Genomic DNA, 17,506 nt, shown 5'->3' with positions numbered 1-17,506 from the left:
TAGCTAGGGTGGTTACTACAGTTATGGGTGGTTACTAGCCGCTTGCATACTGACCAAACCAAACCAAACCAAACCAAAAAAAATCCTCAAGTCTTTATAATATTCTGATCTTAAGATACACTTTCTGTACCTCTATGACTGTGGGACTTTGTCCGTCCACCTGGCCAAACTGAATCTGATTGCTTAGAAAAGTAATAGCTTACATCTCAACTATTTACATTACTTGCGTTTTTATCATGTCTATAGTGCAAATGGTGCAAAACAAGTTTTGGGCTGGACGTAATATGGTAAATATAACAGCGATGCCTTTTCTATGTACACTAGACATGTGATCAGTTAAGGACAAAAGGTAAATATAATTTTATTTTATTTTTGTCATATACATTTTATAGCACTTCAGCTGTCTCAGGCCACATTTTGTTGTTTTTGTGGAACCTGTTTATTATTACTAAATAATAATAATAATAATAATAATAATAACGCATATTATTACTACTACTACTACTACTATTATTTTAAAGTTGTAAAAATGTAACAGACCAATAAAAATATTACAGTTACAAAAATACTGTACTGTAAAATAAATCAGGATTTAAATTATAAAAATTTAACAAATCGATAAAGAAATATTACTATTGGAATAACAGTTTTATACTGTAAATTAAATTAGTATTCAATATGTATAATAATTCTTATTATAATTATTAAATTATAAAAATGTAACAGATCAATTAAAGAAATATTAACTTACAACAATACTGTACAATTAAATAAATAAACGAGTATTAAGTAAAAATAATAATTCCAAATATTATTTTATTTCATTACATTATAAATTTGCAGTAACATGATTATTCTGTAAAAAAAAAAATCTTTATTTATTTATAATAATAATAATAATAATAATAATACTAATAATGTTGTTTTACACAGAAGTAAAATTAATTTTATGGCTTAATTTCTTTGATTTCTAATGTTAAACCATAGAGCTTTTATTTTTGTGTACAAACAGGGACATTTAGCTTTTTTGACAACAGATCATTAACTGACCCTAGTAAAAATGTAATATATTTAAAATGCATTTATTTTATATTAAGTATAGTTCAAATCTATTAACATCTTTACTGACATATTGCTCAAGACTTACTAATATAAACATTTCAATTAAACTCTACTGGTGTACTACTTGTGCGCAATGCACATTTCTTACTATTAAGCCTAAAATGTTTTAATATCACTATTGATGCAGACTGTATGATCTTTAAATAATATCCGTCTTTAAATACAAGATATTTAAAGTGTACCACTTGCAATAGTTCCACTTTAGCACACTTTATTTAGTTGGAATTCAGCACAACTTCCAGGCTATTAAAGTGAATTAAGTACAAAATTAGTTGTTCCAATTTAGCAGACTTTAAATATACCAGTTTAGTATACTAAAATGACAACTGCATGGTATTTTTATTAAGTACATAATATGTAAATGTATTTGTAGTATACATAGCATGAAATAAATGTATTTTAAATACATTTAGTATATTTATTTTTCACTAGGAGATTATCATTACAAATTTGGAAAGATATCATCTGTGTCATATCTTGTTTTAATGTGTAAAAAAACACAGTTCTTCGCTTCACTGTGATGCATGCAGCGTGTCAGACTATACACTTATATAATTAAATTGCAGCCTTTGTGATTTGCTAAATATACAATATAACATTTCACGCACCATATTGCAGTTTGCTTAGTATCTGTTAAAGGTCATTTTGTGATTTCAGTCTATAACAGTGGCTTACCTCCTACCACCAAACTATTTTTTTTCTATTTATGTAATTCACGTGGGTCATACTTCTCAGGTCAGAAAATACAGAAATCACATTCCTGGTAGACAAACACACGGTGCAACTCCACTGACCGTTTAAAGAGCTTCATAAACAGGCTGACATTGAAGATTCCTCCCAGTATGAGGAACAAACTGTTCCAGAGGCCAATGCAGGCGTAAAAAGCAGGAAAATCGAGGTCATAGTCATCGCAGATGCCTCTGATCACTGCAGTACACAAACAAAAGAGAGAAAACAACTGTAAAGGCCTCTGAGCGAGACGGTCAGCTCAACGTTCGTTATAAGAGAGATACAGCACCGCTGATGAAGATGGCTAGAGGTGCAGTGGTGAGAGGAATGACCAGCGGAGAGCCAGCAAAAAGAGAGTAAATCACTCCTCCAATGCTCTGACCAATTATAGTCTTCTGTACATCTGCAAAAACAAAGTGAAATAAAGTAGACAAATTAAGGAACCCAAAATGGCATTTACACTTCTGATCGCAGACCTATCTCTCCTCGCGTGCTCTCGTCATTCAGAGAGCCGAACGCGATGGCTGGCAACAGGATGGCGATGTAGAGGAAGATGGCTGTGGTGGTGTACTTCAGCAAAGATCTGTTGGTGCCCAGAATACCTGGAGAGAGAAACCATACAGCGACAAACACCTCAGCCTGAGCAACAGAGAGATTTCTGTTATTTTTAGCAAAAGTGAAGTCAACCAGAGCCTTGAGGTAAACAGAGACTCGCCATCTGTGAAGTCCGACAGGTACAATGGAAGCCTGCGGCACAGGTCTTCATAAATGCCACGACCTGCTCTGAGGAAATCCTTTACCTGGGTGCAAAAAGGAGATTTAGTGGTGAGAAAATATGCTGATGATAATGTTTTTTCTATTCTTTCAAATGCATGAACACACATTTTAATTTATTTGGGGTGCCACATCAAAACCATTGAGCTTGAAACATTATGTCTTATTATGCAGTAAAATAAAATGGAATATCTGTTGTTGAATCTCTGAAATAAGTACATTATGTGAGAATAATCCTAGTGACAGCACTAATACACTATGCACTTTCTACAATGGGGTAGGCTGTGAAATGTGAAAACTGAGTCATTTTTTTTAAACAACCAACCAACGGTTAGTGAAAAGAGGTGCTTAACTTTTACAAAAATGCAGATCATCAACTTCAGGAGGTTGAGATAAATATATCATTCAGTAGTTACAGTTTCATTGGTCATCTACTTCAAGTGGAGAAACACATTTATTTATTTATTTATTTATTTATTTATTTATGTATTTATTTTATTTCTTATCCACATCAGGTCTGCATTTATTTGATCAAATATACAATAAGAACAGTAACAATGTGAAATATTATTAGAATTTAAAACATCTGTTTCTTTGTGAATATAATGTAAAATGTAACTTATTCTTGTGATTAAAGCTGAATTTTCATGAACTGAACCTGAACATTCAATTAAATGGTATGAGATGACTGGATGTTTTCAAATGATTTCCTCTTGAACTGTCACGAACTAAACTGAAGTGGTCAAACTATTTAAATATAGCGAATTAAGCTACAAACTCACCAACCATAACGCACAATGTTTCCATGTAACAAATATTTTGAGGTGCAGCTAGTCATATTAATGGAGTGTTTTCACTAAGTTAGCATTAAACCGGTTACCTTACCTGAATATGTTCATAGGTTTGTGTTGAATGTTATGTTTTGAATAGAAAAACTGATATTTTATTTGTCCAATTGGATCGCGGAAGCGCGTATCACGAATCATTTGATTCAGAGCGGGCTCCCCGAATCATTTCGCGAATTAATGATCAATTAAATCAATATTTTATACCTTCATCTGATAACCAGAAAAATACACAACACAGAATTCTGTAAGGCTATTGTAAAAATAAATAAAAGTTTTTTTTTTATGCATTCAAATAAACAGACATGCTAAAACATATTTGGTAACAATAAAACATAAAGTGAGGAAAAAAAAAAAAAAAAAAAACATTTCATAGGGTCCGAAACGTAATTTTTCTTAACTTTTGATAAATTGACGGTAATGTGTAAGATTCATGGTTTTAATTAATTACACATGATTAAATACATTTTGATTAATAAAATTAAATTTAACCATTAAAAAGAAGACCAGAAAAATGAAAACAGAAAACAGAATTTGAAAAAAAAATAAAAAAATAAATAAATAAAGCGGAATTTGGGGAAAAAAAATAGGGCCCTATTTTTGCATGCAACTATATATTTATTACAGTTATAAATACATTTTCAAATGTATTATTTTATTTGTCTAACATATTTTTGTAATGTTATAATTTTGTTATAATACTTTGATATGTTTGCTATTTGCAGTGATTACTATTTACTATTGTTAATAGTGTGACAAGGTCTTTAACACCCAGTTTAATGCCCCCGGACCCACCTAGAAGGATCCAGGTTCAACCACTTGTGTCTAACAAAATCTTATGTGAGCATAATGTGAGCTCCCACCAACTACTACTAGCCCCTGATGTTTTGGCACCAGCCCCAGATGTTTTAAAATCCTAGAAACACCCCTGGGTTCATCTAATCATTTAGAGAATTAAATGATTCGCGATCCGCGCTCCAAAGTTCAGATCTGAAAAGATGGTTTGCGAATCACTATTCCGATCAAGACTACAAAGCGCGAATCATTTGATTCAAATCGGGAGTTTGGTGCGGGTTCACGAATCATTTGATTACTATTGGAACTTCGCGTACAGCGAATCATTTGATTCAGATCGGGACTGTGTTTGGGGTGCATATCGCGAATCATTTGATTCAGATCGGGACTGTGTTTAGGGTGCATATCGCGAATCATTTGATTCAGATTGGGACTTTGTTTGAGCCCGTATCGCAAATCTTTAAATTCAGAGCTGGTTCACCGAATCATTTTGCGAATTAAATGATTCTCGATTTGCGATCCGCGCTCCAAAGTTCCGATCTGAAATGATGGTTTGCAAATCATTATTCCGATCAGGACTACGAATCGCGAATCATTTGATTCAGATCGAGACATCCGTGCGAGTTCGCGAATCATTAGATTCAGATTGGGACTTTGGTCTGGATTCGCGAATCATTTGATTCAGATTGGGACTTCGGTCCGGGTTTGCGAATCATTTGATTCAGATCGGGACTGTGTTTGGGGTGCGTATCGCGAATCATTTGATTCAGATTGGGACTTTGTTTGGGCCCGTATCGCAAATCTTTAAATTCAGAGCTGGTTCACCAAATCATTTTGCGAATTAAATGATTCGCGATTTGCGATCTGCGCTCCGAAGTTCCGATCTGAAATTATGGTTTGCGAATCATTATTCCGATCAGGACTACGAATCGCGAATCATTTGATTCAGATCGAGACATCCGTGCGAGTTCGCGAATCATTTGATTCAGATTGGGACTTCGGTACTGGTTCGTGAATCATTTCATTCAGATTGGGACTTCGGTTCGGGTTCGCGAATCATTTGATTCAGATCGGAACTTTGGAGCGCGGATCGTGAATCATTTAATGTAGATCGGAACTTCGAGCAGGTTCGTGAATCTTTTGATTCAGATCGGAACTTCAGAGCGGGTTCACAAATCATTTCGCGAATTCAATGATTCGCGATCCGCGCCCCTAAAAGTCCCAAAAAGTCCAATGATATGGAGCGCAAATACTTTAGTAGACGCGATGACATGTCCCTACCAGTATCCACTGACTACTAAATTGTCCCTAGCAATAATTTTGATCAAACAATTAAATGTCTGCAAGCACAGTCAGTTTAGAAAGAAAACTTATGAGTGTCTATTAGGTGTGCATTTGGTCTTAAAGGGACAGCAGCCTATAAATACCCCCTGAAATAACAAAACATAGCTTTAACAAATATTAATCTGTATTTACTTTATACACTGAACACTACAGTCTTATTTTACACTTTAATGTATGCTTGTAATTTGTGTATTAGCTCTTATTTTATTTCTGACTTTTGATGTTTGAACTTCATTAGTCTAGTAGTTTTTGCAGTGGTATCAAAGTACTTAAGGCATTCTTTAAGTAATAAATGAAAAGCTATTTTTTTGCTGATCCAATCCATGACTCACAACTCGTAATATGATCCAAACTGTGAGTTTAGTGATTGGTTGCACCACTAGTTCAGCATAATGTGAGGGCGGCGTGTACGTGTGAAGAGTGCACTTCACGGCCCACAGAGAAAACCGAACATTAAGTTAACAGGCAAACTGAGCAGATAATTGGTTGGCCAAGTCATTTACATGCCCTGAGCCTCTCTCGGCTCCAGACCTTGAGTGGTTTGTTGCTGTGTGGGTCGGTCTCTTCCTCCACCGAGGGCTTCTGGATGGCAGTGGAGAGCCGCTGCCTTTGAATCACCAGCTCCTGCTTAAAGTCCTCCTGGGTTTTTGTTTCCAGGAGTTTCTGTCTAAACGAGATGTTTGAGAACAAGGTGGCAAACGTGCGGCCGAGCTCTATAGCGGTCTTTGTGCTTTTCTGCAGGGTAAGGAAGAGAAAAATTACAGAGACTTAAACAGATTCAGAGATGCTAAAAGAAACACTACTGATTAAAAAAAAAGTGTAAAAACTGACACGATTTGAAACAATTGCTAATTAACAGACAGCAGTGATCATCCATATGTGTGTTTTTGTCACTCTAGGTGATGACTGGAGGGTGAAAGGAGCGGCTTACTGTTCGAGGCGGTGCCAGGATGAGGATGACATAGCGGACCTCGCAGCAGTTCACGCCCCAATTCTGTGGCCGCTCCAAACGTGAAATACAAACGCAGCGTCTCTGAAGACTCTTCACATTGCAGCTGAATACAGAAGGGCATACGTTTCATCAGCCATATATATTTAATGTTTTGCAGGGAGATTTTTAATAATAAATGATTAAATAGTTGAAGATGATCATATTTTATGTTTTAATAATTAGCTTATCTGCATCAGCCAAAGTAAAATAAATAATAATTAAAATAATTATAATACAAACTGCAATACAAAATAAATTAATTTTTAATAAAATTTTTTAAATGTTTTTTAAACAAAGCCCCACCAAGGCTGCATTTTTTGTATCATAAATACGGTAAAATTGTGAAATAGTATTACAATTTAAAATAACTGTTTTCTATTTGAATATATTTTAAAATGTAATTTATTTCTGTGATCAAAGCTGAATTTTCAGCATCGTTACTCCAGTCTTCAGTGTCACACGATTCTTCAGAAATCATTCGAATATGCTGATTTGCTGCTTAAAAAACATTTCTGCTTATTATTAATGTTGAAAACACGTAATGTGTTTGCTTAGGATACTCTGATAAATAGAAATTTAATTGAAATAGATTATAAATGTTTTTACTGTCACATTTGATCAATTTAATGCTTCCTTAATGAATAAAAGTATTCATTTCATTTCATTTTCTTATTTTTAATTGCACTTAACCTAAACTTTTGAATGGTAATGCATCATGGCTTCCATAAAAATATTAAGTAACAAAAACTGTTAACATTAACATTGATAAAAAATGTTTCTTGACTGGAGTAATGATGCTGAAAATTCACATTTGCTATTAGAGGAATAAATTACATTTTGAAATATATTCAAACAGAATAAAGTTATTTGAAACTGAGGCAATATGTCACAGTATTTCACAAAAATTTGCTTTTGCCATAATGGGAATAAATTACATTTTAAATTATACTCACACAGAAAACGGTTATATAAACTGTATCAATATTTAACAACATTACCATTTTTAGTGTATTCTTTGTCTAATAAATGCAGACTCCGTGAGGGGAAGAGAATTCTTTCAAAAGCATGAAAAAAATCTTAATTTTTCCAATCTTTTGGCTGCCAGTTAAAATATTGCATGATGTAAATTTACCATAGAAGTGCAAAGTACAATGATTATTTTAATGGTAGCACTATAAAGATACATAAAAGTATGTAAATATTTTAACATGGCACTATATGCATATATATTATACAGTAGGCTTAAAATGTAATGAAGTCCTGGGTCAGAAAGAGCTTTACTGAAAAAAAAAAAATACATAGTGGTGGACCACATACAGTTATGCTTCATAAATAGCTAAATAAAATAAAATGCATTCTAAGTGCTTATTTATTGATGTTTAAGGTCCACATACAGCACACAGAGCCAGGACTGTTGGTAGCGAACTCCAGTGGCCGTCGCTGTCACTCCCTGAATGGTTTCGGTCAACAGGTGAACTTCAATACAGAGAGAGAGAGAATACAGTAAAACACATTCCCAGTGAGTCTTCCATTAAGCTCATCCTCAGAGGGTTTGGCCTGGATTTCTGGATTGCTAGACTAGATGACCTGTGGCCCTCGGGTCAGACGGCCCGCTGCTCACCATTGGCATCCTGTCCTCCGGCGTCTGTGAACAGTGCGCTCATGACCTCCTCCGCATTGCAGCTGCCCTGGCCGTCCGTGGCCACATGCTCCAGCATTCTGCGCAGCACTTCATCCAGGGAGGCCGCCCTCTCGTCCAGCAGGATGCTGGCCTGGGCCAAGAACCCATCCAGATCCCGGTGAGCTCTCACCTCCTCCTGGAAATTCACCAGCTTCACATACTGAAACAAGGGCACAGTGAAGCCTGTTTAACAATGATTCTTTGGCTCTGGTTCTTTTTAATAAATCATTAAATCAATGCACAAAGCATTTGTACAAGCTTTTGTTTAAAGCAAACCCACTGACGTTGCTCACAGCAGCATATTTGTATTACAATAGATATTTATTTTACTAGACTTTTTCTGAGTGATTCTGAATCAGTGAATCAAAGTTTTGAAACAACGCTTGTCCAATCGAACCAATTCACTGAAATAAATTATACATTATCAATGTTTATGGCATGCATATTAAATATGCAAAGCTATAAATATGTGCATCTACACTGTAAAAAATGATTGAATTTTACAGCAAAAAACTGTAAAAATGCTAGAGGAAAAAAAACGTATATGGTGAAAAACTGTATTGGACATTGCATATAATTTTGCCGTAGTACACCGTTTTCGGAGGTGAAAAAGAACGTATAATTTACAGTGAATAACCATAAATTGACATTCCCAGAATTCCCTGTGTTACATTTCAAATTTTATGTTTTTTGTTTCTTCTTAGTTTTTTCTTATCAGGTTTGTACATTGGGGTTGTATGTTTTATCTAATGTTGTTAAATGAATGTTTATTGCATTATTTCAGTTTCATGTTATTTAAAAAAAAAACTTCCAAATTTGATCCAAATACAGTAAAAACTTTAATATTGTGCATATTAGAATGATTTCTGAAGGATCATGTGACACTAAAGACTGGAGTAATGAGGCTAAAAATACAGATTTACCATCTTAAAAAAAAAAAAAAAAGTAAAATATTAACATTATATCAGTTAATTAAAATCCGGTACTTAAATTTAAAATTTAGGTTAAAAACTGTGAAACCAAAAATGTTGCTACTGTATTTTTTTACTGTAAAATTCTGGCAACCACAACTACCTTTTTTTTTTTTTTTTACCACAAATTTTATGGATTCATTTTTTTTTTTTTTTTGCAGTGTACATTAGAGAACAATAGTACAACATTATATAAGTATATAATTGTTTTAAAATACTTAAATAATAATTACAAATAATTGGAATTATTTATGATAAATGTATCTTTATATAAAACAAATATTGTTCCAAATTTGGTCCACATACAGTAAAAACTTTAATATTGTGCATATTAGAATGATTTCTGAAGGCACTAAAGACTGGAGTAATGAGGCTGAAAATTCAGATTTATCATCATAAATAAATAAAATAAAAAAAAATAAAATTTTTTTTGTAAAATATTAACCTTATATCAGTTAATGAAATAATGGTATTTAAATGTAAAATTTAAGTTCAAACCGTAACACCAAAAACATTGCTACCATATTTTTTACGGTAAAATTCTGGCCATTTTTTTTTTACTGTAAATTTTGCAGATTTTTTTTTACAGTGTACATTAGAGAACAATATTACAACATTATAACATTAATTTATAGAATTATTTTAAAATCCTCAAATAATAATTAAAAAAAATGGAATTATTTATGATAAACTTATTTTTATTTAAACAGAAATAAATAAATAAATAAATTGATCCAAAAAGTAAAAACTTTAATATTGTGCATATTAGAATGATTTCTGAAGGATCATGTGACACTAAAGACTGGATTAATGACACTGATAATCCAGCTTTACCATCATAAATTTAATTTTACAATATACTTAAATAGAAAATAGCTATTTTAAATTGTAATATTATTCCACAATATTACCGTTTTTATTGTATTTTTGATCCCATAAACGCAGCCTTGATGAGCAAAAGATCTGAATTAGTAGTGTACATTTATGTTTATGAATTCCATCTCATAACTTCAGACCGTAGAAATGAGAGAAAAGCACATCTGAGGAAGCCCAGCCATAAATATATCAATTAAACAACAGATGTAAATGCTAAAAGAACTTTAGGAAGGCTTACTTTTCTTGATGTATGTAGAAGGCCAAATCCTGGAGCATCAGCGTCTATTCATAGGAGGAAAAGAGGAAAAAAAAAGATAAATTGTTAAAACCCTTGTGCTGTTACATGGATGCATGAGTTTGAAGGACAGACCACTGAGCCAGGCCTCCCAGAAGATGTGTTTTCCTTCATTATCTCGGAGCCCTGAACCCTCTGTATTATGTCTCCCTGGTTATAAATAGGCAAAGAGTCTCCAAGTCTGCAGCACAGACACGTCAGAAGTGCATTGTGGTCCCTGAACCCTGACACCGCAGTCACTTAGGAATAAGACCTGGCACGGCCAGCTTCCCCGATGCCGTAAACACATCGGCCCAAATATGAAAACAATACTGATTGTTTCTAAGGAACACAGAGAATTTGTGATAGGGGTTCGCAGCGTGGAGGAGGCAGAGCTGCTGCCGTCAGCTGAGGCCGCTGGGATCCGTCTATACCTCGGGCAACAATCACAATGATTTTTTTGAGATTTTTGAAGTACTCTCAAAGAGAATCTCATCTGAGCCACCCACGCACACACCACACGTACATGCGCTCAGACGCATCACACGCTCTGACCTGAGATGCTCGGCTGAACGGGCGTCTCGTAGCGACTGCCGTCTGTCGGGGCGGCGAGCGCGTCTCGTTTCCTCCGGCTCTCTTCCCCGCTGTCCTCTGTTTCGGCGTCTCGCAGCTCTGAGACATCAACATGTCACAATAGAGCTCCTTAAGTAGGTCTTTCTTAGCTTTAAGATGATTATTATAATCTCATTTCCCTGCCTAACTGGGTCTGACGTGACCTTTTACAGCTGGCAGATGAAATATAGCACAGTGCATTTGTACGTTGAGGCTGAGAGGTGTTCACTTCCTGTCCGATGAATCATGCTCGTTTTCATCTCGAGCGTAGAAATATTTATTTAACGCTATTTATGGTGTGACTGCAGATGCATCCCCCTCAAAAAAATATATGCACCATCTGTTAAAGCTACACAATGCACCCATGGCCTCATAAAAAAACCCGCCCAAAACCAGGCACACGGAGCAATATAACCATAGCCGTCCCAATAAATTCTTTCCTTGCATGGAAGAGTATAATCATGACATGAGCTAAACTACATGATATTCTGAGGAATAAACAGAGGTTGCAGCTGTTTGGTTTATTGTTGGGGTGATACGCTGTGAAGTCTGTTTTCTCGCCGCCTGTGGTTTTGATGCTATTAACTTGGTGAACTGAAGCCGGTTATATTTATTAAATTCACGCTTATATGATCAAGACGTTTCCTCTTAGAGTATTTCACACGTCAGATCTCACCTCAGCCTTTTTTCAGTTTTGTTTGTCTGCCAATTAACAGAGAACTCGCTAACTGAACTTGGCACGCTAAATATTATTTAATAAACGATGCATAGGAACCCGAAAATAAATGTTTAGATCTCACCCATCCTTTGGAAGAGGTGGCCATTTCTTGTCTGCCCAGATGATGAAGCGTCTGTGGAAGAAACACGTCTCAATTGAGCAACCAAACATTGTCATGCAAATGAGTTTCAAGGTGTGTGAGTGCATAATTAATTTCAGTGGTCAGAAGAATAATTACAACAACATTACATATCAGTATAATGCTGTAAAAAATACTGGGTTGTTTTGGATGTGGTACTATGGTACTACTGTGGTTTTTGGACATTCACATCATAAGTAAATCTCACAAAAGCCAAGTCAAGAATATTTCCAGGTTATTTAACCCTAAAATCAAAGGAAAATTTATTTTTAAAGAAGCGTGGAACATAAATTATGATGGTCTTTTCTTGCCTGTTATAGCAAATATACACAAGTGAAATGGCTTCTCGAATGGGAAGGGGAAAAAAAAAAAAAAGTAAGGCAGGACTTGATTTTGTCCATTACAGTTTATTGGATCAGTGTTGTTTGCTGGATGTTGCTGATGAAAAATGACAAGGGCACATTAATTTAAAATAAAATAAAATAAGTTGAGCACCCAATCAGCATATTAGAATGATTTCTGAAGGATAATGTGTTTGTTTCAATAATAGAAAAAAAAAAAAACAATTGTCAGACAGAAAATAAATAAAATAAATAATAAATAAAATTAATAACTAAAAGCTGAGCACCCAAACAGCATATTAGAATGATTTCTGAAGGATAATGTGTTTGTTTCAATAATAGAAAAAAAGAAAACAATTGTCAGACATAAATAAAATAAAATAAAATAAAATAAAATAAATGACTTTAAGGCTACTTTTTTATTTGTATTATTATTATTTTTTTTTTTTTGCTTTGTGGCAGATATTCATAACAAATGAAACTGAGAACACCCAAGTTCTGCATAAATCACACTGTGATTTATTAATTTAAACGTATAAATATTATAAATATTAATATGTGACCCTGGACCACAAAACCAGTCATATAGATATTTTTTTTTTAATAAATAAGCTTTCCATTGAAGTATGGTTTGTTAGGACAGGACAATATCTGGCTACAACTATTTGAAAATCTGGAATCTGAGGGTGCAAAAAAATTTAAATATTGAGAAAATCACCTTTAAAGCTGTCCAAATGAAGTTCTTAGCAATTAAGTTTTGATATATTTACAGTAGGAGATTTACAAAATATGTTCATGGAACATGATCTTTACTTAATATCCTAATGATTTTTGGCATAAAAGAAAAATCGATAATTTTGACCCATATAATGTATTGTTGGCTACTGCTACAAATATGACTGGTTTTGTGGTCCACGTCCCATATTATTAAAATATGTTATGTATATTAATTTATATTACTTATTTGTATGTTGTAGTATTTATTGAACTGCTTTTAATTTATGTTGATTTAAATTACAATATATTGTAAAACAATATTTTTTGTTATTAATGATAATTTAAATCAACTTTGAAGGAATAAAAAAAAAAAAAAAAGTAATGAAAATGTGAGGAGGAAATTCCATGCAGCTGCTTCTACTATAAGGAGATGAATAATAAATGAAAAGTTGCAATGAGCCTTATTATGGCACTGAAAGTGTAGAGCAGTCATGAATCACTATTATAAATTCAGGATTGTGACTTTTACCCCAACACTTACTCCAGGCCCTCAAAGAGACTAGGATTTAATGGAAATTTCCCATCTCTGAAATTTATCCAATTTACAGCAGCCCTCACAGCGTCATGCATGGAAGGCTTATGGCCACATATTTTCTTCAGGGTGGATGGGATAAAGAGGTCATTCTCTCTACAAAAATCACATCACGGGCGGCAGGATATTCTTAGCACATGGTGTTTCTATCTCCAATGACCGCGGCTTCACCATCATCCCGCCATCTTTAATTTAGCAGACAACCTGTTTTGTTATAACAGTCCTCACATTAGACACGTCCAGCCTCAGGGCAGATTGTCGGCCTCGCAACCCTGCAGGCTTGGACAAATTGATTCAGTTATATCTTTGTGACAAAATATCATTTGTCGTACAGAAACACTGTACGAACACATAATAAATAAATAATTAGGTCTACTGCAAAACTGTGGATTTTCTTTTGAGATGTGTGACTGAAAAAGCTTTGAGGAAATCCTCGATGCTGGATTGGTTCGCCCCACAGTCGGGTCATGTGACACCTGGGATTAAAGGAAAGATTGTCATTTCTGGTCTCACTTCAGGACCCCATCAACCCGCGGGCCACACGAGTCCTCTAACGGCTGGACATCCACGCTGTATGTGACAAAACGGTCTCTGAGAGTCCTTAATAGATCCCTTAAAGCGATGTTCTGTGTTCAACACAGCTTAAACTCTAGCGACAGCATCTGCAGCAAGCAGCCAAAGAAAATAATAACGCAATATCACTAGAGAAAGAGTCTGTTATGACCGTATTAGGCCGTAGGCGCGAGGCTAATCACAGCTAATCACACTCGCAAGTGTGAAATTGCATTTGATATGCAAAGACTGAACAAGCAAATATGTGAATAACTAAGGAAAAGCCGAGGAGCGTCTCAAAGACTGTTTTTGCGAGTGGACTGTTAGCAATGCTGTAGCTTGACTTGCACCTCTATATAACATTATTCATCCACTTTGTAACCAAGACGCTTCAACATTAGTGATCCAAAAATGTCCATAATATATTTGTTTATCCATGTTCACAATATTATCAGTGATAACATTAAAGAGAATTCCAGTTGCATTACAAGAAGCTTCATTTTGTGAGCTTTTTCATGACGACATTAATGATATTGTCTCTAGGAATAATATAGATCTTTGGTGTTGCTGCACAATTGACAATAAAAACAGAGTGTCTATTTACACTAAGTGCAAACAGCCTGACTTGTTGGCAGAGGCTATAGACCAATTTCGAGTAGACGTCACAGTGACGTCACTTGCAGCTATGCACGCATAGTGGTTGCAGAAAAACAAGTGGAGGTAATGGGTAAAATCCAAGGAATATGACGTAGCGATCAACCCGGGTTCAAATCCGCCTTTTGCAAAACTTTTTTCCCTCCCTTTTCAAATCTCATATCACATCAGAAAGGCATTTATTTTCAATTACTATGAAGGAAATAATCAAAAAGTTTAAAAATTAAGTATCAGTTTAGGGTAGGCGCAGAGAGGGCTTTACTGTCCCAATAAGGTCCTTTTAATAATATGGAAAGAAATTGTAAATTGCACTCAATACGTTTCTATTGCATACTGTTTTATAATGTAAACATATACAACAGTGAAATGTATCAGTGTAAAAGTAACAACTTTCTCCAAAACGTAGTAAATTTAAAGTCTAGATTACTTACAAACTGTAGTACATTACTGATTACAAATTACATGACAAAAATAGCAGTAACATTACACATATTAGGTAATGTTGTCTTGACTACTTTTTGACTACTTTTAGATTACGTTTGACTTAACTAGTTTATCACAGAACATTAAGACTGGGTTTTGACAAATTTCACGATTTGATTCCATTCTGATTCACAAGTTTGCAATTTGATTTGATTCCCAGTTCAGTTCGATTTAATTCAATATTGATTCTTAAAGGGGAAAAATCTCTCAACTAATGCTGTAAAATAGGCCTGCTTGAGACTAAATTACTACAGTATTGATGGTTAAAATTAACTGATTTGTATACAAACGCATAAATTACTTTCAATTAAGTTTTTATAATAACACAGTTACAATTACATAATTGTATTTCTACTCCAATTCTTTTTTTTTTTTTATTAAAATTGATATTTTTAACCAGCCTTACAGAATATAAGTAGTAGGTTCACTCAGAAAGGAAAAATTTAAATTGTTGGGGTGAATCAATAAATGAATGAATCAGCTGAATCAATGATTCAAATGACTCACTCACATAGACAGTCACTGGCTGCCACCTAAACGTAGTGGCGAATCAATCATTAATTTGCACTGAAAATCTCAACTAATAACACACAGACTGTGTCAGTGCGTGTGGAACGAGCAAACACAGACAAATGATAAAAACAGCAAAAAGTCCCAGTGCACAACATCTTTAAATCTGATATAATGTTCTCATTGTCATCAAGTAAAACATGTAAACATATTTTGCTGACTATGCCAAACACATTCCCTCTCCCTCATTGTGATGTTTTCTCTGCCGCTCGCCTCACTAGACTTCCTGTCCGCAGGCTCGCAGACTTCCTGTTGCTGACTGTGCTGTCCTGTGCTGTTGACAGAAATAATAGTTCCATGAAAAGGTCTGTACCTTTTGCAGGAACTACAGTAAATTGCCACTGACCCTAAAATAGTTGGTTTAGCTCTCTCGTCACCTGCTGACAGTAGGATGGACATACTGAATTATATACAGATGATTGCTCAGTGAAGAGAACTTTTCGTTTTTGCTTTTATTTAAAAGAATTATATATAATAATAAACAATTACATGAATATCCCCACTGAATGTCGTATCAAAGAGTTTTTTTTTAAAAATTAATTATTGTTTTATTAAATCAGCAGGAGACAACAAAGCTTGGTGTGAGAGATTTATTCTGTCAATCTGATTTTTTTTTTTAATTAATTCAGGATTTGTTAGAGTGATTTCAATGCAGTCATATTTATCTAGCATATGCAGATCATGCAATTTCATCTAATTTTATTTTATTACCAGCTGAATCCTGTGCCTTACTCATTCTTACCGCAATTTACACCTAAATTTGCACTGCAAATGAGCAGAATATTTTAAGTAACATGAGTTTTGGCTAAAAAAAAAAGTCTCTGAGTTCTTAAAGTTCTTAGAGGATAATCCTCTTACAGAGGAAAAAAAAAAACAATGTGTTTTTTTTTCCCATTTCAATATTACTCAGTTTCCACCTGTTATGTCTGTGTCTATAACTGCTGACTTTTCTTATTTTATAATTTGTTTATTTCATATATTTTTCAAAATGCTTATCTCTGTACCATTTGCAGTGTTGATTATCACGTAATAATAAAACAATGATAACGCACAATCCTTCAAAACTGGCAAGATTAAACAGGAGAAGCATTTCTCTTGCCTGGTAAATTTCCAGCCTTAGCAAATTCAACCAGAACAGATGATTCTGTAAATTACCAAATGAAAAGACAAACAAATCCATAAGTGAGGAAAACTGTCCACTTAAGCTATCCATCTGCACTGAGCATGACTGTCCCAGCATCCAATCAAGTCTGTAAGTTGACAAAGCAGCTCAACTTACCGGTTGGCACAAAATGAAGCACTTCTTTGCTTTCCATCATTTTCCTTTTAAGTATAGCCGATCAACCCATCATGGTTTCAAATGCAAAGTTTACTGTCTGTCTGCTTCACAGCTCTACCTTTACACCTCAGCAAGCACTTGTGACTACAGTAAGTTAAGTGCAAATGAAACTGGGCGGGTTTGTTCTGCCTCTGGGTCCCAGTGCCTATCAATGACTAGATGAAACTGAAACCCAGTACAACTCACACAGTAAGACATTTGTCCTCATTAATGCCTTTTCCACAACACTGAAAAAATTACTAGGATACCAAAAGAAAAAAAGTCAGGAATATGCAAAGATTAAAGAATAAAATAAGATAAAAAACATAAAATCAAATATATATACAGTGGCGTTCAAAAGTTTTGGATCAGTAAGATTTTTTTTTTTTTTAATTAAGGCATTTATTT

General features: G+C 34.4%; 1 protein-coding gene across 1 annotated transcript in view; it reads right to left on the bottom strand.

Annotated features, from left to right (window-relative positions):
* The window catches only part of LOC127176435 (solute carrier family 4 member 11-like), a 31,692-nt gene extending 14,488 nt beyond the window's left edge, over nucleotides 1-17,204 (bottom strand). The window contains exons 1-12 of the mRNA XM_051128110.1: nucleotides 17,060-17,204; nucleotides 11,815-11,865; nucleotides 10,958-11,074; nucleotides 10,367-10,410; nucleotides 8,222-8,441; nucleotides 7,995-8,076; nucleotides 6,541-6,664; nucleotides 6,141-6,344; nucleotides 2,567-2,651; nucleotides 2,328-2,453; nucleotides 2,141-2,254; nucleotides 1,917-2,049 (exon numbers count right to left, since the gene is read on the bottom strand). Coding sequence (XP_050984067.1) covers nucleotides 1,917-2,049; nucleotides 2,141-2,254; nucleotides 2,328-2,453; nucleotides 2,567-2,651; nucleotides 6,141-6,344; nucleotides 6,541-6,664; nucleotides 7,995-8,076; nucleotides 8,222-8,441; nucleotides 10,367-10,410; nucleotides 10,958-11,074; nucleotides 11,815-11,865; nucleotides 17,060-17,099 — 1,340 coding nt within the window. The 5' untranslated portion in view covers nucleotides 17,100-17,204. The remainder of the gene's footprint in view (nucleotides 1-1,916; nucleotides 2,050-2,140; nucleotides 2,255-2,327; nucleotides 2,454-2,566; nucleotides 2,652-6,140; nucleotides 6,345-6,540; nucleotides 6,665-7,994; nucleotides 8,077-8,221; nucleotides 8,442-10,366; nucleotides 10,411-10,957; nucleotides 11,075-11,814; nucleotides 11,866-17,059) is intronic.
* Between the last annotated feature and the right edge of the window lie 302 nt (nucleotides 17,205-17,506).

The sequence above is a fragment of the Labeo rohita genome, chromosome 14, assembly GCF_022985175.1.
Source record: "Labeo rohita strain BAU-BD-2019 chromosome 14, IGBB_LRoh.1.0, whole genome shotgun sequence".
In the NCBI taxonomy this organism is placed as follows: domain Eukaryota; kingdom Metazoa; phylum Chordata; class Actinopteri; order Cypriniformes; family Cyprinidae; genus Labeo; species Labeo rohita.
This window is presented reverse-complemented; position numbering and strand designations above follow the sequence as displayed.